This window comes from Rattus norvegicus, chromosome 9, assembly GCF_021556685.1.
Source record: "Rattus norvegicus strain SHRSP/BbbUtx chromosome 9, alternate assembly SHRSP_T2T, whole genome shotgun sequence".
NCBI classification, from domain to species: Eukaryota; Metazoa; Chordata; class Mammalia; order Rodentia; family Muridae; genus Rattus; species Rattus norvegicus.
The window spans coordinates 129,186,613-129,208,523 of NC_141542.1; the positions used below are offsets into that span (position 1 = coordinate 129,186,613).

A 21,911-nucleotide genomic window follows, 5' to 3' on the forward strand; every position below is an offset into this window, starting at 1 on the left:
TTAAGAGGGCAATTATATCTTACCAATTGAGTCAAAGATTATTGTGTTGTGTCTTCTTTTATGTGAGGGTTTGAGTGTAGGAAAGCGTGCGGCTGGTATGTGTTTCCACCAAGATATCTAGCAGATATCTTGGGGCACTGAGGTGCCGGACCCAGCAGGGTAAGAGACACCAATACCTTTCTTGTTATCATATTTTTACAACAACAACTAAATATTCTATTAATAAACAAAACTGATAGAATGAATCTCTGTATGTACGTTGAAAGCGGATTTATTAGAATGTCTCACTAACAGTGGCTGTCTACCAATGGAAAGTTGAAGAATCCAGTGTGGTTCAGTCCATGTGGCTGGATGTCTGTCTGTCTTCAGTATATACCAGAGTTTCAAAGAAGTAGGCTTTTTAATGCCAGAAAAGCAAAGAAAGAAAGGAGAAAAGGCAAGAAAGAACTTGCTAGCCAGAGGTAAGGTAAGTAGACACAGAGAATGAGTTACCATCTTCAGTGTTCTTTATATATGTAGGCTGCCACCAAAAGCTGTGGCCTAGAGTAAAGGTGGATCTTAACAACTCAAAAAAATCTAGATTAAAGAAGGGTTTTCACGTTTCAAAAGCTATAATTAAGAGAAATCCCCCCACAGTACCTAAACTTTCAGTTTTAGTTAATTCCACATGTAGTCAGTTTGAATACAAGGAATAGCCATCATGTAAGACAAGACAGAAGAAATGAGAAAGATTTCCCCCCTGTGGCAGGAAAGGAGAGGATAGGAGTCATTTCCAAAGCAATGATTTCCTTCAAGAAAAGAAGCCCTGGGATTTTACTGAAGGAGTCTGGCTATGTTCACATATAGGTTTCCCCACCCCTATACATGCCACGTTAGCCATCATTGGACTAAACGATGTGAAAATTCAATCTGCAGAGATTCATCCTATCAGGTCTGTTCATCTAGAGAACCTTTACTAAAACAGTTCTGTGTGTGAATGTGTGCTTATCTTCCCACTGAAGAGGATGTGCTGGCTAACACTAGTGTTCCACAAGGTTTGTCTCCCAGGGTTCCAGTACCTACCAGTGAAAACTAGCTGCAGTTTACCTAAGCCCAGCACGAAGGATTCCACCCAAGCCAAATGACAGTGTTTATTGGGGGCAATTCTCTAGTGGGCTCACTGATCCCAAGGATAGAGTTCACTAGTCCCAGAGAGGTCAAAAAGTCCCCCAGATATGGGGGAGTGAGGATAATGAGCAGGGGTGGGGACAAAGAGAGAAAAAGCAAGCAAGGCAAGTAGGGAGAGAAAAATGCAGTAGGCAGGGAGGGGGGGTGAGAGGGAAGGTGGAGGGAAGAGAGGGAAGGATGGAAAGGGGAGGGGGAGGGAGAGAGAGGCAGAGAAACAGAAAGACAAAGAGTACAAAATTTCTGGATGATATAGGAAGAGCTTCTGGGGAAGGGAAACCTCGGCCCCTGCAGTGTAAAGTTCAAGGTACAAGGTGGGGTATGCCAGACAGGCCCTGTTACAGGTGGGGACTGAGGAGTGCTGGGAGAACCTGGAGGCCCAGACAGCTTTGGTGTGTTAAATATATGAAGGTCAGCTGATTGTTGGGTCTGAATCCCAAGAGCCACAAAGCAAAACTCTTGTTTCATCAAATCTCTCTTTAATTGCTAATATCTTGGGCACCCTTCCCCTTGTGGGACAGATTAACCCCAGTGCAAGTTGAGTACCAGGGGTTATGCAAGTTGTATACCTTGATTCCTGGAGGCTGAAGGGAAAGAGACTACTGAGTGTTGTGAGCTGAGTGCAGGTTGAAGTGAGGACCTGGTGAGCACAGGGTCACCGCCCACGAAAGGGAGGAGCAAGGGGCTGGGCAGTGGTAGGTGGTGTGGTGGGTCCTTCCTGGGGCTGGGCGGGGAGACAGATGAGTAGCTATTGGAGGACAGGCACAAGTGCTACTGAAATGCAAATCCCTGTAGATCTGGAAAAGGTCTGGCTTCAGGCTTGATGCTTGGGCCGGCAACTGTGTACCTACACTGTACGTTCAGCCCCCCCACACTTACGGAGGTGCTCATCACTCAAGACTAGTGGCCATTCAGAGTCTTAAATGGACCTGCCAATCACAAGGGAAGGCGGGCTTTTTCGGGTGCCTCGTTGTAGGATTCGCTTAGTAGTTAAACAGTCTTAACTGGTTCTGGCTGCTGAGCTCTCTGTCCTGCCGTTGGATTCTCTGAGGCGTGTTCAGGCAAGCTCCCAAGTTGCGACATGGTGAGCACAGGGGCAGGGGGGGCGGGCGGACGGGCAGGGGACTGAGCAGTAGGAGCTGGTGTGGTGGGTCTTTCCTGGGGCTGAGTTGGAATCCGCGGCTACCCGTGAGGTCTTAGCCACTCCCTAGAGGCAGTTTCTGAATAACTTCCTTGTAGGGGCTGCAACTCTGCAGAGCATTTGGCTTGTGTATGGAAAGATCCTTGGCGTGATCCAAAACTCAGAAGCCTAGTTTCTACAGTTCTGTTCTTAGCATTTAACATGAAGGTGTAAGATCCATTTGGAGTTATTTTGTGGAGGTTGTGGAAGGCATCTCATGTGCTGGGTAGCAATCCAATATCAAGCTGTAATGTAAGAGTAGAATTGATGATGTAAAGGATTTGCTAAAGGTTAGGAGATAGCAAGGCACACTAAGTAGAATTTAGCTGAGAGAGGACTGCCTGCAAAACACCCCACACGTATAAGTAGTAAGCTAACCAGGCCTGTTAGAGATTAGGATGCTAGGATACACAAGTTTGTTCACCAGGATTGTCCAGAAATATGGCACCAGACCCCGATTAGCAACCAGCCACTAGGCCCATCTCCATATCAAAGAGCAGGCCTCTAACAAGCTGATCAGTGGGGCATTACAGGATCACAGTCAACAGTAAGGCCTGGTGTGCCATAAAGGTTTAGTTTTCTTCTTGAAAAAAAGCATTGTTCGCCACATGGGCAAGATGACCCCTGGTGACTGTAAGACCCTCGCTCTAGTTTCAGGATGGCGCACCCCAGGTAACACGAGAGACCGGTCTTGATGTAAAAGCAAGAGGTCGTTTAATAATAACTAAGCTCCAGGCCAACACGTGTCTCACGCAAGAGACAGAGGAGTTGAACTCGAAACTCAAAAGTCAGAGGGTTATATAGAGAAAGCTAGGGGGTTTTGGCGTGGTTACATACAATTGGCTCATTCAAACATAGAAGTGAGAACAAAGCAGAAAGAGTACGTGCTATAAGTCAGGGGCTTATCAGGGGCTGGAGGACACCTAGTTGAGATATGGCCCGGAGTGAGCTGGGGGGAGATGTCTTCCTGCTAGACGTCCCATGAATCAGTCTCCCAGGAATCAGGCTGGTTCCTGCATTCCTTTTCCTTATTTTTATGGCTTGCCAGTCCTGCCTGGACAGTGTTTCCTGTGCTCCTTTATCTTTATGGCCTGCTAGTCCTGGCTACAGGGCTTAGCCCTGGGTCTGTGGCCTTTTGGGGTTTATTCTTTTAATTTTGTATCTCCAAACCTAGAATTCTTATAATTCTCCTTTCAGTGACAACCATTAGAAAAGGTAAAACAACAACAAACACTGTTGTATTGAGTGCTGGCCTAATCAAGCTATGCTTTCCCTCCTTTTACTGATGTCCCTGTGTTTGAGCTCCTTCTGAGACTCAGGGACATGCTTGGCAGAGCCAGTAACCATCTAGGGCCTAGTCCTTGGGAGCTTTCCCTGGAGCCCTGAGTATAGAGATCAAACACCTCCACTAAAACCAGGAATATGCCTGGGGCCAGCGCATTTGGGAGGGGTTGCTTAAGATTCTGAGAATACAAGTCTTGCCACAATATGGGCTATGGGTCCCTAGGCCACTATGTGCTTGGTAAGGAATATTTTTGAAATACACTGAGTTCCTTGTGCATCACTGTTTGATTAGAGTTTTCCTGAGTGTGTCCTATTATATGATGTTTCTGCTAACTTCGTAGTTTAACCTTTCTGCTGACTTCATAGATGTCTCCCGTTTCTTTCCATTTCCCTCATGTAAACTGTATACAAGGTGACATTCTTCTTAAGCTTACTTAGTTTAAGACCCTCGCCCCCCACCCCCCAGCTTTTATACTTTCTACCTTCTCCTTTTCCTATGTTTTTCTTCCTCTGAGACCTTCCATTTAGGACACTGTCACTAACCTACTGTTTTAAGGCACTGGTGTGCTTAAGAAACATCCTGGAAATGTTTGCTGTGTAAATGGCCTATCTAAGTGGCCAGACTTGTAGCCTCCAGTTTATATTTGAATTGTTCAAAACTTAACCTGGAACCTGAACCTAAGACAAACCTAAGGGTGACAGCATACATGGAATGTAAAATCTACCTAGGCTAGATTCTCTTTTAGCATTTTAGACCCAGCTAACTAGATCTTTGCTGGTCTTTGCTACTTTGTGGTTTCTTTTTCCCCACTTTTAATACCCCTCCTCAGCCCCCCTCCCCCCACCCTCATTTCACCCCCTAACACCAGATAGGAGAGAAACAAGGATGGAGGAGAAAAAGATCCTTGAATCTAGTTCCTTGTACTCGACCCAGCAGCGTGAGTCGAACAGTCTCTGCTGGGGGGAGTGAAGATGCAAAGCCAAGAGTTAGATTTGAGTGCACTGCTGGTTAATACAGCTGCCTCGAGTTTGTTTTTCATAATTTTTATGCCCCACAGTGCCACAGAAAGCAAAGCCACAAGTTAACAAACAATTCTCCAAAATATGCACAGAATATCGGTTCTTATCCAGAGGCACCTCCCTGTTCCTTCCACCAAGGTTGATAGAACTTTCAGCCCCTCCAATCGTTCCATGCCTCAGCAGGCTGATAAATTTGCCTACAGCGCCTGACCCACTTTGACTGCCTGGGTACATACAAAGAATAGGGTCAGTTGTAAGGCACAAACAAAGTATCCAAGTGTGGGGAGCCGACTTGCCTGAGACCCCAACATTGAGCTAATTAGGACAGACAAAGAACATAGGAAAGCTCACCTAAAGGACAAGCTCTGTGGAAAAACCTAAGGTTCTAGCTAAAGTGCGGATACCAATCTGGGGGTCAGCATTGCTCAGTAACAAGGCTTGCCAGGAGCACTGACACAAATCTGGTGTTCCAACAGGTTTGCCAAGTGGAGGCTCCTGACCTTTTGTTGGGAGCTAGCTCCATACAGCTAGCTTTGCAAAAGAACCAGCTTCCTATAGACTCCTACAGACCCAGGGCTGTGACATTTTGCTGAGAGCCAATTTCCTCCAGACCCATAGATTGTGACCTTCTGCTAGGGCCCAACTTCCTACAGACCTAGGCCAACATCCTGCAGGAATGAGCCAACTATCCTGTTGCAGGATGGGACAGCCAAGGAAGAAAAAAGGTGTAAACAAAGTTCCCGAGGTCACTGTATTGGGTTTATCAAGATGACCAAGATACCAGGAACACATTACTCTGTCCCATCCAACAGAACAGTCAATGAGGGTCCAGGGTACCGAGAAGAGAATGGGGGACAAGAGACTTGAAGGACGCTAATACTAGGGTCTGATCAAGGTGACAATTTTATTATTGCAAGCTCTGGTTATATAGTATAGCAAGGCTGGGGGAGGAGGAAATCTTCAGGGGGCTGGGAGACCTCGATGTATTAGGCTATGAAGAAGTTGGCTCACACCTGCGGGATGTTGGCCTAGGTCTGTAGGAAGCTGACTTCCCCTCAAAGGTCAGGAGCCTCCACTTGGCAAGGCGGTTTCTAAGCAAAGCTGACCACCAGATTTGTATCAGCCTTTCTGTAAGCTTTCCTAGAACACTGTTTTTTTTTTTTTTTCCACTGAGCTTGTCCATTAGATGAACTTTCATGTGTCCTTTGTCTGTCCTAATTAGCTCAATATTGGGGTCTCAGGCAATTTGGCTCCCTCATTCCTCAGCTGTGTTTTTTTTTGAACATACTTTCTTGTCGTAGCCCAGTGGCAAATATACTTGCCATTTTCCTAGAAGTGGTACCAAGAGCTCTCCACACCTGGGAGAGTTGAAGATTCTAATAAAATACAAATTTACCATACTAGGCCTCTGTGTGCCCCTAGGGTGGGGTGGAAGGGCAGAGCTGGGAAGGCCTGTGCTGAGTCATGCAATCTCTAATCCTCCAATAGAGGGGCTGCTATCATTCTCTGGGGAGCCTAGCAATCAGGAGGAGCACCAGTGGGAGGTAGCTTGACGGTTCTTTCCATATTCTCTGATGTAGTTCATCACAGAGCTGTGAGGGAGATTTTGCAGCCACCAGGAACAACAGGTTGGCTAAGCTATCAGAGTCCAATCTGACTGGACTGATGTGGACTGTGAACCAGACTGTGGTGCTGTTGGTACATGTGGTGTCCTGGGCAGAGGGCCGTGTCCTCTGAGCTTCTCTGAGTGTGGGTTCCCTGGGGAGGGGGCTCTGCATCTGGTTATAAGGTGTGTTGATTATAATATCACTGCCCAGTGTGCACACAAGCATTGCTCTTGGTGTGCAGAAGACAGATTTCAAAACTGAAAATCCGGTTTCTAGAAGTTCTGAAGATTGTATTGCAAATTTATTTTGTGTGATAAATTTTACAAATAGTTTTGAAACTGGGAGGGATGAGGTTATGAGAATCATCCTTTGCCAATACTTGGTTAAAATCCTTTTACCTTTCCACTATCAGCAGTCACAGTGAATGGAGTGATTCAGGGAAATTCAGTTCCAGAGTCCAAAAGGAGTTTCTGAGAAGCAGGGGTTTCTTAGGTGTGCAGGGTGGGGTGTAGGTGGGTGGGGCAGATTCTACATCATTACTAAAATCCACATGGCATCATGTGCAAGCAGACATTAAATTATTCTTCAACCTTCGTTTGTGTGTGGGTTCGGGGGGCTGGGTTTGTGTGAAATCACACGGGGGCATTGGGAGCTGCAGAGCCATAACCCTCCTTTCTTACCACCTCCACACAGAGCTCTAGCTCGTGGGGTCAGTAGTGGCCAGAGGGTCAGAAATATAGCAGTTTAGGGTCAGTTCGAGTCATTTTTGTGGGAGTTCGGAAATCTGTTTTTTCCATTTGAAAACACATGCAATCATAGGTAATATTGGTCAAGTTCACATTTTTCCTGACTGAGTTTCCTTAGGTCTTTTGATTAAAACTTGAGTATAATTTGGGGCTTATGTTCTTGCCTTTTTTTCTCTACATCTCCTTTTTTCACAAATGTGCTAAAACTTTTGATCGCTGTAGCACTTTGTTAAGTACAGATGGAATCTACACTGTGCCAAAATGTGTACTATTTCTTCATAATCCTGTTGATGATTCTGAGATTTTTTTCACATGGCAAATAGCTTTGAAATCAGCTGTCCTGTTATGTATTATTAGACGTTTTCTTTAGATTGTATTGAATTTTTGTTGCAAATTTAACATACCGAACATTGCTTTTTTAACATCACTATAATGGTGTTGTTTACAGTTATATAAATTGGTAAAAGATATTCTACATAATAATTCATTTAGTAAGCTATATAGTCCATGTGTGAAACTGAAATTGATGTGAAATAATGTACAAAGCCATAGAAAGAGGACTTTAGTGTAGACTTTAGTGACAGAGAATACATCCTTAGGGTCACGTAGACCAGATGTTTATCAGTATGACTTAATTGAGAAAACAAAAGAGTGAAAATAAAGCATGGTACAGAATTGAACAATGAATCTGGATGTGACACAGGATTGTGTCTTAGCACTAAACTCTGCCAGCAGTAGGTTGGGATTTTCCATAGATACCTACGAAAACTAGTTAAGACTATGTCTCTATATTTGATATAAAATTGTGCATATTTAATATATGTATTCTGATACATGTGGACATAATACCTACACCCAAGAAACCCCATTCTACGCAGTGTTGTATTGGAATCGAGGCTCGTGCCCAGACAGACCACACCTGGCCAGTAGGGTTCCACTTGAGAGACTTTCATTGGTGTGGGGGTGGGGGGGTTGCACAAAGGAAGGGAAGAGACAAAGGAGGAAAAGAGAAGAAGGGGGGAAGGTCAGGAAGGGTTGGCTTTTTATTTGGGCAGGGACATAACCTCTTGCAGGTGAGGGTGGGAGATGGACTAGGAGGACACTGGAAATATATGACAACAGATGCACAGGTCCCTTTCACCTCTGGGTGACGTCACTGCTATCACTGGGTTTGGAGACAACCTGCAACCATAAAGCCGGTTCCTGATGCCAAGACTAAGTTGTCATAAAAATGACAGAATTGCCATGGATCCCAGCAGTCTTCTCAGTATAGTTTCCATGCACTTGAAATTAGTTTTAAGAAGCACCAGAATTCTCATGTTTATTGCAGTTGTATTCATGTTAGCCTAAACATGAAAATAACATCAATGCTCATTTGTTGAGGACAAGCTATGTGCCTCTAGGGGACCTTAGGTTAAAGGAATGAATAAAGGATCATGCACTTGTAAAGACTCTCACAGTCATTGTTTTATTGGTCATAAAACAGCATGTAATTATAGCTTAAGCATCATCAACCCATTTCTTTCTCCCGTATAATTTTAACCTTTAATGCACTCTTATTATCAGATGGATATAGGAGCTTGAACCATGTTGTCAACATTGCAGGTAGCACTCGAAAATTAAGGGTGACCAAGCCAACTCAGTCAACAAGGTCTCAAGGGCGAGAGTGAGGAGTGAAAAGAAAAAGACAATTAGACAATATATAACATGATTCTAGCCAGTGCTGAGGCTGAAGCAGGTTTATTTTTCCCAGTCTGCTTTTCTACCATTTTTAGTACAAGCAAATAATAATGTTAATTCTAGGTCAAGGAACAAACAAGGCATAAAGTCCTGTGATCATTGTTTCTAGGGGCTCATCAGTTTGACCAGAGAAAAGGAATGTTACTAGCTCAAATGTAAATATTCTTACCTGAACCTACTGCCTTAGTCCTAGTCCAAGGTCAAATTCCTGCCAAATTCTTGTAGAAGGGCAGAAAACAGAGAATCCAGGTGAAACAATCTCCTTCAAAGGGATTTTTTCGGGGGTTGGGGATTTAGCTCAGTGGTAGAGCGCTTGCCTAGGAAGCACAAGGCCCTGGGTTCGGTCCCCAGCTCCGGAAAAAAAAAAAAAAAAAAGAACCAAAAAAAAAAAAATCCAAAGGGATTTTTTCCTAATGTTTATTTAGAACATTATGTGGAGAAGAGAAATGAAAAATCAAGCTTTCTGTAGCAAGAGTTCTTATAGATGTGAAACAAATGTGCTGTTATAGGATGTGGTAAAACTGCAGAAAGTGGCTTTACTTGAATGGCATGAGAGCCCTCTGCCAATGAATCATACTGCATGAAGAAGTAAAAACGAGGTTAAGAAACAGATTGAAGGGATTGGAGATTTAGCTCAGTGGTAGAGTGCTTGCCTAGGAAGCGCAAGGCCCTGGGTTCGGTCCCCAGCTCCGAAAAAATGAAAAGAAAAAAAAAAAAAAAGAAACAGATTGACTGTTTTGTTGGAGTTTAAATACTAACGATAAGTACAGTTGAACAAACATGTAAAAGTCTTAGATAACTGACTCGGCTCTTTGTTTTTTTCTCTGCCTTAAGTAACTTATCTTAGATGGTATCACTTTCATTTTTGCTTTGGAGAAAGCGTTTAAACATTTAATATTTTTATACATTGGTTTATTTAGGCTTAATGCATAATATAGTTAATGTAGCGATTTTGTGCAACATCTCATTTATTTCTATATTAATAGTTATTGAAACATTAGTTTTTCTTAAGAACAATTATGAGTATTCCATTGGAATGAAATGAAAAGCATTGTAATTCCACATTCCAAACTAGTGAAAGCTAACACAAGAAAGTAACTGCTTTTGTTTCCTGCGTGATATATATTTCACATTGCTGAGAACAAAACTTCTGATTTCACAGATGTAGACTGGGCCCAAGATGAGCTTGTTTGAACTCCTGTGTTGCAGAGTATTTGATCGCATTGTGAACCCAGAGACTGTCCAATTTACTGGCGGGGGCGGGGGCGGGGGGCAGGGGAGCTGTTTCTAACTGGTAGGGCTCAGCCATTACTACACAACTTTGCTATCAAACGATGAAGGTAAACATCGTTTTTGAAGGAAGCACTCATGTTCGTAAGTAATGTATAATTGAGTGGGCGAAAAAAAGATGGATCAGGGAAAGATCTGACAGAATAGGATATGCTCAACTCTCAAGAGAAGAGGGAAAAGAGGCAATATAAGAGGGAGCAGCAGGGTTGGGGATTTAGCTCAGTGGTAGATCACTTGCCTAGCAATCAAAAGGCCCTCGGTTTGGTCCCCAGCTCGGGGAAGGGGAGAGAAAAAAGAAGGAAAAGTAAAGAGGAAGCAGCACAGAGGGTAAGAGGAGGAGGCAGTTTTACCTGGAGAATTTTACAGAGACAGGCAGGCTAAAGACAGAAAAAGAGAAAATGAGCAAGAGAATGAGAAGAGAGCAGTTTACTAGAGTTCGTTTGAGGCCAAGCACAGCAATTCAGATAGAAGTGAAAGAAAGTGAAAGCAATTTGAATTGGTTAGCATGAAGAGTTTGAGCTAGAAGAGCAGAGTTGACCAGCCAGAGTTCAAAAAGAAGAAGAAAGGGTGATTTTATTCAACAGTTAAGTCTCAGATGCCCAAAACACTCAAGTGCCCAACCCTCCTGAGCCCCCTCAGTGTTTGCCCAGTGCTGAGCCTTGCTGATGCATGGAAGCTTTTGTTCCTAACAAAGGAATATTTTTATCTTTCTGTTTTGCACCTGGTTGTAACACCCAGTTCCTGATTTTTGTTTCTGTTTTTGTCCTGAGGGCATAACCTATTTTTCCACTGTGCTTCCAGGAATTCTCCACCCAGTGAACTTGGGGTGTATATTCTGTGAACCTCAGTAAAGCTTTGGCATTTTCTTAGCACAAATGACCCTAGTCTGTGTCTTTTGTTAAATCCCCCAGGTCTACGCCCAGTCATTCTAGACCTAGATAAGATTGTACAGAAGCTATAAGCTTCCAAGACTAGGCCTAGATTATCAAAAGGAAGAAGTAAGCCTTCCAGGTACTTTTACATTCCTATGTAGTAGTCATTGTCTACAAAAATAGAGCAAGTACTATGTGTATCACAATCTTGCTGCCCCTATCTTTACGAATTTGCTTTTCTTTGTTCACTATAGCTTCCCTTCTTTGCATTTTCATTTAAGCAATATTGAATTAAGTTTTTATATGAGGGTAGATTCTCATATAATATATCCTGACCACTGTTTCCCCAACCAGCACTCCCAACTACCCCTCATTTCTATCCTTTCCCCAATGTCCACCCCCCCCACCCATTTCCTCTTCAAAAAGGAGCAGACCTAACAGACAAAACAAGATGGAAAAAGACAAGGTGAAAGCCTTCATGTTGGACAAGGCAACCTGATAGGAAAAATCTCAAGATCAAGCCAAAGAATCAGAGTTACACCTGCTTCCACTGTTAGGAGTCCCGCAAAGACACCAAGCTAACAACCATAACATATCAGCAGAGGACCTGGCATAGACCCATGCTGTCTCTATGCTTGCCATTTAAGTTTCTGTAAGATTCCTAGAAATCCAGTCAGTGTTAGTCATGGGTTCCCTCTCATATCAAGGGCCTCAAGTTAAACCAAACATTGGTTGACCACTCAAACACGTTTGTTACCATCATTCCCCAGCACATCTTAGGAAGGACCTAAGGACCAATTGTAGGTGTGTGTGGGTGTTGGGGGCAGAGGGGGAGTTTCCAGGTGTCTCTTCCTTTTAGCCTTCTCAAAGAGACTACAACACAGGGGTGAAGGCTCCAAGCTTGTACTCCCTTGACCTCTGCCTTCAGTGAACTGTGTGGAATTCGTCCTTAATGATCAGTCCCTGCTGTCAGTTATCTGAGAGCAAAGTTTGTCCTTGCATCAGCAAGGATTGTTGAAGGAGCTCAAGGGACCTCCTTCGCCAACAGCTCAACCAAATGTAACTTATTACGAACATTGAAGCCCTGCCTGGTGTCAAAGGATGGTCCCTTCAGACTCCATATCCTTCATAACTAGGAGTTTTCAGTAGGGTCACCCTGGTCATCCAGGAAGTTGTCATTGTACTGGATTTCTACACTAACTCCCAAATAACCCCTAATTCCAGCTGTTTCTTCCTGCATTGTACTTTCCCCTGCATCCCCCTCAACTGATCCTCCCTACTCCTGTTCCCATCAAACTCTGGTCTACTCACAGAAATTATTCTATTTCCCCTCTAGAAAGAGATCTGTGCTTCCTCCCTAGAGCTAACCCTAACCCTCTTTAACTAGCCTGTCTGGGTTTATTTTATTTACCTAATAGGTAATATCCACTTGTAAGTAAATGCATGCCATGTTTGTCATTCTGGGTGTGATTTCTTTAGTTGCATTTACTTGCCTGTAAATTCATGATGTCATCATTTAAACAGATGAGTGATAAATGCACCACGTTTTTTTGTTTACCCCATAGGGCTCAAAGTGAGTCTTAACTACAAGGAGATCCCCCAAGTGAGGCATGAGAATGGAGTTCGATGCAAAGGCAAGAGTTTCTTTTTGGGTGTGTCAGGGTCAAGCTTCAATCAGCCCCTCGTAGGAAGTGACTGGAAGGTGACCCCAATGGCTGTGACAAGCAGTTTTTATACTTTCAGAGGTACAGGTTACATTAGCAGGTTTACAGTTCAAACTTATATGGCATGCGTTTGAGCTCTTCATCTGGGACCAGAGGGTCAGGCTACTCTCAGTACATTCTGCAGGATTTTCAAGAATGTCCCTGCTTCTCCCAAGAACTGTGGGTTGAGAGTGGAACTTGTCCTAGCCTTGACCAGAGGCAGTTGATGTAAAGCTGGCAAAAGCCCTTAGGGTCCCCATAACCTACCTACTTTCCACCAGGCCAAGCCTCCTGACAGCGCTTAGGCTTCAGTAAGAACCAGGGTCCTTCAACCCATTCTTCAGTTGAGGTACTTTTAGGTTGTTTCTAGGTTCTGGCAAGTATGAATAAATGTGCTATGAACATAGTTGAGCAAATGGCCTTGTGGTAGGGTGGAGCACCTTTTAGATAGATGCCCAAGAGCTTTATACCTGAGATTTGAGATAGATGGATTCTCAGGGTTCTGAGGCACCAGGACTCTGAGGAAATGCTCATTTCCATAGTGGCAGTATTAGTTTGTACCCTACTAGCAATGGAGAGTTGTTACCCATTCTCCACATCCTTACCAGCATGACTTGTCACTTTTTGTCGGCGCCAGCACTGACACGGTACCGAGAATCGGACGAAAGCCTGCGGGATGAAACACACACACACACTCACACACACACACACACACACACACACACACACACACACACACACACACACATACAGGTTATCGTGTCAAGCCAGGAGAGGAAGAGAGGAAGAGAGAGAGAGAGAGAGAGAGAGAGAAAGAGAGAGAGAGAGAGAGGAAGAAAGAGCGGAAGAGACTCCTGTAGCTTTATTCACCACTTATAGTGTGTGTGTGTGTGTGTGTGGTTTGTTTGTTGGTTTTTGCTACTTAAATGATATTGTTAACACATTTGATTTGGGTTTTTTAAACTTTCTGATATATTATTGCCTATATTTGTCCTAGTTAGCTTCAGTTGTGAACATTTTAGAGCCTACAATCATCTGACGGGCTCTCACTTGAGGGCATGCCCTCATCAAAATGTCTGGATGCTGTATCAGTGAGAGATTGTGTTGTGATGATTGATGTGGGAAGGCTCTACACTGAGGATCCCTTAGGCAGGATCCCTAAGCAAGTGGGCCTGGGCTGGATAAGAGAGCTGGGTAAGTCTGAGACAGTGACCAAGCAGGAAACAAGATTTGTTCATGGTTTTTGCCTTTTCTTGAAGTTTGAGTTTCTATCCTAAGCTCCCAATCTGATGGCTGTCATGTTATTGGACCAAACAAGTGAACCGGTTTATTTGCTGAGATGCTTTTGGTTAGAGAATTGAATCAAAGTAGGAGAGTAGCAAGTTAGAAGAAAAAAAAAAGGTTATTTTGTTGCTGGACAGAAATTAGAGAAACTAGAAATGTTCTCCCTTGGAGGAACCTAGTAAATATCAAGGCTTGAGATGGCAATCAGCATAGAAAGCTGTATTCAGAGCTTAGTCGGCTGTTGGTGTACACCTGGAAGACTGGAGTCATGCAAGTAATGCAGTCAGAAGTTGAGGTCATCGGATTTCAGTGGAAAATAGACTCCGTGACAAATTTAGATAGAGGTCATTTATGCTGTATTTTGACCCCAAATCTTTCTTATTCCGCCCATGCTCTGAAAAATTGAGTAAGGCAGAATTTAAAAACCATTAGCTATATTTCTCAGGTGAAATATTGAATCTGTTAGATGATTATTACTAGTAACTCATTCTGGACTACAGGAAAAAAACAACAAGTTGAGCAGAAATAAAGGCAAAATCTGTGGTTTGTAGAGAAAAGCAGCCCTGGGAAGTTACACATGGCAGCCAAATGCTGAGACAGAGGCATGAATTTTCAAAGAGATTATCACCATTAAAGAGAAGGGCTTTGCTCAGGATTGGAAGCCTGTACCCACCAGCAGGGACCCAGTTATTCAGGGTCCAGAAGAGGCTTTCTACCTGTGGGCCAAATGAGGGTGAGGAGAAGAAGGAGACCAATCAAGATTCTATTGTCAAGGTCTTGTTTATTGGGATGAATGTTACAGCTTTTAAGGCTTTCAGGTAGGGGGAGTGACCTTTGTGAAACATGAAGGAGGGGGAGATGAGGGTATAGGCAGTGATAGCTGGAGGCAAAGAGGTCAGGCGATGAGGTCAGGTGGGTGTTGACTGAGGAGATAACTGATTTTTGCTTAGGCTGAAGCATCCCATGAATGTTATCTTCCTGTGCTGTAAATTCATGGGAGAGGCTGTTAGAGGAGTATGTGTGGCCAAGACTCACATAGCCACTTTGAGCTATACAAATGGCCAGGCCCAAATCCAATATGGCTCACTACAGAAGCCTAAGAAGGTGAATTAACAGAAAAAGTCCCTCCTGATAAGCCTTCAGTTAATGGAAGGGGGAGTTGGCAAAGTCATTCCTAGACCCAGGAAGGAACTTCATATAAAACCTGCTACTACTGGTCCAAGCGTGGCACCCAAGTTCTGGAAATAAGAAATATGGAAAAATAAGGTTATGGCTTCTTCCCCCGTGGTTTCAGTTCAGCAGTGTTCCAGCCATCTATGTTTGGCAGAGTCAGAGCCCCAGTGAGGGAGGACACTGTGAGAGTGCATGGGAAGAATCTGAGGATGAAGCCTGAGTTGCATTTGAGACCACAAGATATAGAGATACCCAAGTTATGAGACACCTGTCATGGAGAGCTGCATATAGGGAGTTCAAGGATCTAAACTGAGAGATGTATGAGAAGTTGCAGGGATAGGGCAATCTAAGCCTTTTGAAACGGAGGCTCCTTGTGTCTGAGACAGAGCTGCAGGGTTTGGTGTTTGTCCTACTGGGTTTCTTGCTTTGGTCCAATCTTCCCTCACTATGTACACATTCCTCTCTACTGGAATGGGAAGGGGTATTCTGTGCCTTTGTATGTTGGAAAGATATAACTTGCTTTCTGATTTTACAAGATGTGGCAATCAAGAGTGTCAGAAGTGATTTGGGGCATTTGAAGAGTGTATGGGCTGCTGCAGGCTATTAGGGTCATGGGAAGCTCCTGATTAGCTGCCTGTGAGGGATGGTTTTCCTAGAATTGACTTGTTTGGACTTTTCCAGTTCTGGGAAACAGAAACTTAGGCCTAGTTTCCCAACCTGTCAGTTTACAAGCTGTCATGGAGGAGTCAGCCTTGCTCTGGTGAACTCAGTTCTCTAAATAGAACTGCTTTTGTAGGAGGAAACTTTCTACATGATTAGTTACTGGGGATGGCATTTGAGTGTCTATAGACTCAACCCATTTCCTGTGTGGTGTGTGTGTGTTTGTGTGTGTGTGTGTGTGTGTTTGTGTGTGTGTGTATTGTGTATTGGTTGTACCTGATTAGTCAGCTTCCTTCACGTGTTGTCTTCCCTTCAGCATTATAGACTCTAACCCTAAATCACATAAGATGCAGTTGAAGCAATTGCTATTCAGTGCTAAGGTATTTTGCAAGCTTGGTGTTTTTTATAATTTTAATTTTTTTGTTTTTTTGTTTTTTTGAGGAGAAAGTTTCTCTATGTAGCCCTGGGTGTCCTGAAAGTAGGTATGTAGAACGTGCGGCCTCAAACGTAAATGGTCCACCACCTCTGGCTCCAGATGCCAGGATTCAATGTGGGCCAACATACCCAGCTTTCTCTTTGTTTGTTTGTTTGTTTGTTTGTTTTTATATTATTGGCTGATGGGTTGGACTGTGGGTTTTGGCACATGTCAAGCATATGCTGCTGTGTTGATCTTCATCCACGTTATGAATTTTGAAATTTGACAGAGAGCATATTCTGTTTCTCAGGTGGCATGTATTCATGACATTCATACTGCCTGGCTATATTGCCTGAGCTTTCTGAGTCATTGGATTGCAGATATATGACATTTTTCCTACCTGTTGTGTTTGTGTTGATTTATTTTAATGAATATGTATATTTTGCCTGTATGAATGAATATGCACATCATGTATGCCTAATCCCCACAGTAGTCAGAAAATGGCTTCAGAATTCCTGAACTTGGAGTAATCAGTAGTTGTAAAGCTCACTTCTAACTACTGGCAATTGAGGCCAATTATTTTTAAGACCAGCAAAAACTTTTCAGTGATGAGCCAGCTCCTGTCCTATGTTGCTTATTTACATTGCCAATATTTTTATCTGTTTAAACATTCATTCCCTTTTAGTAAGATCTCATTATTGTTACAGTTTAAACTGGGCCACCTAAAGATTCTGGAAGAAGAATACAGAACTTCAGTGAATGTAATTCTTTGTAGGAACTCTAGTAAAAACCTCTGAGTCCTTTCTATCTTTCTTGTTTGTTTGATTGATTTTTCATAGGGGAGACAGGGTCTTAATATGTACCTCTGGCTGTCCTGGATAGACCTCAGATATACCTGCCTCTGCCTCCTGAGTGCTTGGATTAAATACATAAGCCTATTGCTCACTTGATATTTTTTGCAGTTAGTAATTGTTCATACAATTTCTCTATATGCTCAGTACTGCCCGCCTGCCCCCCCCCCTCCATTAATTAGCATTTCTCTTGCAAGGCTATATCCTACTCAAAGAGCAAAGAAATGACAGAAGTGAACCTTATTACTCAGTTTTCTTCTAAGATGATTTGGTAATTAACATTAGAACATCTGGGTCAAGAAATAAGTGGAGGAAGCACCAGAAGCATACATTTACAGTGATATCGGTATCATGGTTACTGTTTTACAAATGTATGGGATATTTCAGGATGTATTGACCTATGATGATGTACATGTGAACTTCACTCGAGAAGAATGGGCTTTGCTGGATCCTTCACAGAAGAGTCTCTACAAAGATGTGATGCAGGAGACCTACAGGAACCTCACTGCCATAGGTACGACAGTGAATTTTCTTTCAGTTTTTAAAATAAGGAAACAAATGTTCCTTTGTTACTGTTGCTTTTCTGTAACTTCAGTTGAGAATAAAGAAGAATGAGGTGAAAAAATCAGGTTCACTGAGGATAGTAACTTAAATGTTGCCTAATTTCCAATAATATATCATACATTTTCTGGTATTGTATTTTAGGTTACAATTGGGAAGACCATACTATTGAAGAACATTGTCAAAGCTTCAGAAGACATGGAAGGTAATTTTCATGTGCAAGTTGGTATGAATATGCCTCTGAAGAAATGTTAGTATGTCCTGGAACTTTTAAAGAATAGCAACAGTGTAAAAAAAAGCACTTCTTTAAGTGTATTGATTATTAAATTCTCACAAATCCATGTACCTCAATGTCAGGTGTCTGACTTGTTTTTTGCAAGGCATTCCTCTAAGAAAGAAGACAAAGAAACAATGCCTTAGCCTTACCATTTGAATCATAGCCACATTACAGCTACTGTATATACCTGCCAATCTGTTTAGTCTCATAACACACACACACACACACACATACACACACCCACCCACACACACACACAGAGTAGGTGATAAGTTTATGTTTCTAATAGGCAACTATTTCATAGTAAAGCTGATTACTCATATACTAACATTGTTAAGTTTAAGTGAGATGGATAGTTTATGAGAGTCTAGAATGTTGTTGAAGAGCAACCTTAATTCTTATACCATATGTCTATGATGAACAGAAAGTCAAACTGTGTGAATTCAATGTGGAAATCTTTCTTTTGTTATTTTAACAGCTATATCCTGTGTCACAATGGATACAAGCCATGTGAGCACAAGAATATTGAAAGAAGCTATGCCCCCCACCCCCAGAACAATTAAGATATATGTAGCAGTCCACATTTGAGCAGACTTTCTCAGTGTGATACAAGTTTATAATTAGTTGGTTTCCCAACTTCATTGGGAATATATCCATAAAGTCACATAGCAGAAAATCCCTAGGAATACTAGGATTGTGGAAATCCCTTTCTGTTTGTCCTGGTTCACTTGGCCGATGTGGTATGCAAATGTAGTGTATTTCACAATAAAGGAAAGTATATGAATGTACTCAATGTGGTAAAGCTCTGAGCTCTTCCATTTCTCTTCAAATATATGAGAAATCTCGTAGAGATAGAGGATGGTACAAATGTGAGCCATGTAATAACACTTTTACCAACCCATAATGAATGGGAAACCATGCGTGTAAACAAAGTGATACAACCTTAAGATGTGATTCTTCTTTACAATTAGACCAAATTATAAAATTAATTTCCATTTATTAGATTCATTAGTTTAGTGAATGTGGTAAAGCTTTCCCATGTGCCAACTATCTATCTTTGCAGGCATGAAAGATGTCATACTGGAGAGAAACCCTCTGAAAATACTCAGTGTGTTAAAACCTTTGCACAACATAGTCATCTCCAAAGACATAATAGCACACATACTGGAGAGAAACTCTGTGAATGTAAGCCACGTGATAAAGCCTTTACATACGATTCTCAGCTTCAAAATCTTGAAAGAATTCATACTGGAGAAAAACCCTACAAATGCAATCAATGTGGTAAAGCCTTTGAACGTCGTTGTAATCTTGGAAGGCATAAACTAATACATACTGGAAGAAAATCCTACAAATGCAATCAGTGTGGTAAAACCTTTGCTCGACTCAGTCATCTCAAAACGCATGGAATAACACATACTGGAGAGAAACCTTACAAATGCGATCAGTGTGGTAAAGCCTTTGCATATCATAGTTATCTCCAAGTACATAAAAGAAAACATACTGGAGAGAAGCCCTATGAATGTGATTGGTGTGGTAAAGCCTTTATACATTGTAGTCATCTCCAAGTACATAAGAGAATACATACTGGAGAGAAGCCCTATGAATGTAATCGATGTGGTAAAGCCTTTGTATGTCAGAATGATCTTAAAAGGCATGAAAGAATTCATACTGGAGAGAAACCCTACAAATGTAATGAATATGATAAAGCCTTTGCACATCACCGTAATTTTCGAACGCATAAAATGATGCATGCTGGAGAAAAACCCTACGTATGCAATCAATGTGGTAAAGCCTTTTCACAAAACAGTCATCTCCAAACACATAAAAGCACACATACTAGAGAGGAACTCTATAAATGTAAGCAATGTGGTAAAGCCTTTACATGCCATAATGAACTTCAAAGTCATAAAAGGATTCATACTGGAGAGAAATCCTATGAATGCAATCAGTGTGGTAAAGCCTTTAAATCTCACCGTTATCTCCAAGTACATAAAACAATACATACTGGAGAGAAGCCCTATGTGTGTGATCAATGTGGCAAAGCCTTTGCACATCGTCGTACTCTTAGAAGGCATGAAATAATACATACTAGGAAAAAAACCTACAAATGCAATCAGTGTGGTAAAGCCTTTGCCCGACAGAGTCATCTCAAAATGCATGGAATAACACATACTGGAGAGAAACCTTATGAATGTCATCAATGTGGTAAAGCCTTTGCATATCACAGTTATCTCCAAATACATAAAAGAATACATACTGGAGAGAAGCCCTATATATGTGATCAATGTGGTAAAGCCTTTGCACAAGGTTGTCATCTCCAAGTACATAAAAGAATACATACTGGAGAGAAGCCCTATGAATGTGATCAATGTGGTAAAGCCTTTGTATGTCAGAATGATCTTAAAAAACATAAAAGAACACATACTGGAGAGAAACCTTACAAATGTAATGAATGTGGTAAAGCCTTTGTATGTAACGCTAGTCTCCGAACACATAAAGCAACACATACTACAGTGAAAGCTTATGAATGTAAGTAATTTAGTAAGTTCTTTGCCTCTCGTGATCAACTTTGACAACATGAAAGAATTGATACTGGAGAGAAACCTCACAAATGTAGTCAATGTTGTAAAGCCTTTTCACGATCAAGCCACCTCCAACTACATAAAAGAACACATACATACTAAAGAGTAACCCTATGAATGTAACCAATGTAGTAAAGCCTTTACTGTGATCTTCAAAGGTATGGTGGTTTAAATATACTTGGCCCATGGCAAGTGGCAGTGTTAGGAGGTATGGCCTTTTTGGAGTAGATGTGGCCTTTGAGGAAGTATGTCACTGTGGAGGGGGGATGGGCTTTGAGACCCCATGCTTAAACTCTGCCCAGGGCAGAAGAGTCTTCTGGCTGCCTTCTGATCAAGATGTAGAACTGTCCTCCAGCACCATGTCTGCTTGGTGACAGACATTCCTTCCACCTTGATAATAGACTGAACCTCTGAATCTGTATACCTCCCCTCCCCCCAATTAAATGTCCTTTCTAAGTGTTGCCTTGGTCATGGTATCTTTTCACAGCATTAAAACCCAAATTAACACAAACAGCATAAAAGATACCACACTAGAGAGAAACTATGAATGTACTAAATATGGTGAAGCCTTTGCACATTTCTATATCTCCTTATAACAAAAGTATTCCTGAAACCCTGTGAATGCAGAAAATAACATTCTTGAGAAAAGCCTTATAAATGGGCTCAGTGCGGTAAAGTCTTTGTGAAATCTGCATAAATACCTAACAATTCAAAAACATGGTCAAAGTAAATGCCAGGAGTCTATTGGAAACGAGCTGAGTTAGAAGGGTAGGGATTATGAATAGTGTGGTTGGGTGTGCAGTTAGTGCTAGAAAGTTAGGGCTTAGGGTTAAAGTGTTGAGGGGGCGGTGTGGGTTAAGGTTAGGGACTGGACGGGTAGGGTTAGGTTGTCGTTTAGTTTTAGGGGGTTAGGAAAAAGTGAATTTGGGGAAGGAAATGGGAGGAGGTTAGCTGTGGTACAGGGAGGGATGAAAATGATATATAGTATTCATAAAATCCTCAAATACAAAAACAAGTTGAAAAGCTTCAACTTAAATAGATTGAGGGGTAAGGACACTTGTTACTACATTAATGAAATTCAGAAAAATCATTAGGTCTTATCTTAGAAATCATTTATTCCAATAAATAGAAAACTCTAAAATAAAGTACATAGATTTCTGGATGTATATAACCTACCAAAAGTAAATCGTGAAGATCTTAAAAGAAAAAAAAAATTGAGCAGCTTTGTAGAAAGCAGTACAAGTGAAGTTGTGGTCAAATATTTACCAAATAAAATTACCAGAACTTCAATGAAATACTACCACAAATCCTTCTCAAACTATGCTATTAAATAGCAAAGGAAGGTTACATTACCAAACTATGAAGTTAGTATTAGCCTAATACTGAAACCAGATAAACACAGACCAATCTCCAACATAAAATATGCAAAATTTTTTAAAAAATACCTGCAGGGGTTGGGGATTTAGCTCAGTGGTAGAATGCTTGCCTAGGAAGCGCAAGGC

The 21,911-nt window shown here is 42.0% G+C and overlaps 1 protein-coding gene across 1 annotated transcript; it reads left to right on the plus strand.

Moving 5' to 3' along the window:
- Positions 1-1,945: 1,945 nt before the first annotated feature.
- Positions 1,946-20,870, plus strand: Zfp709l2 (zinc finger protein 709 like 2). Its single transcript, XM_087569075.1, has 4 exons — positions 1,946-2,248; positions 17,377-17,503; positions 17,695-17,755; positions 18,891-20,870. The coding sequence occupies exons 1-4, from the start codon at positions 2,246-2,248 to the stop codon at positions 20,362-20,364; spliced, it is 1,665 nt and encodes a 554-aa protein (XP_087425201.1). The 5' UTR covers positions 1,946-2,245; the 3' UTR covers positions 20,365-20,870.
- The last annotated feature ends 1,041 nt before the right edge of the window (positions 20,871-21,911 follow it).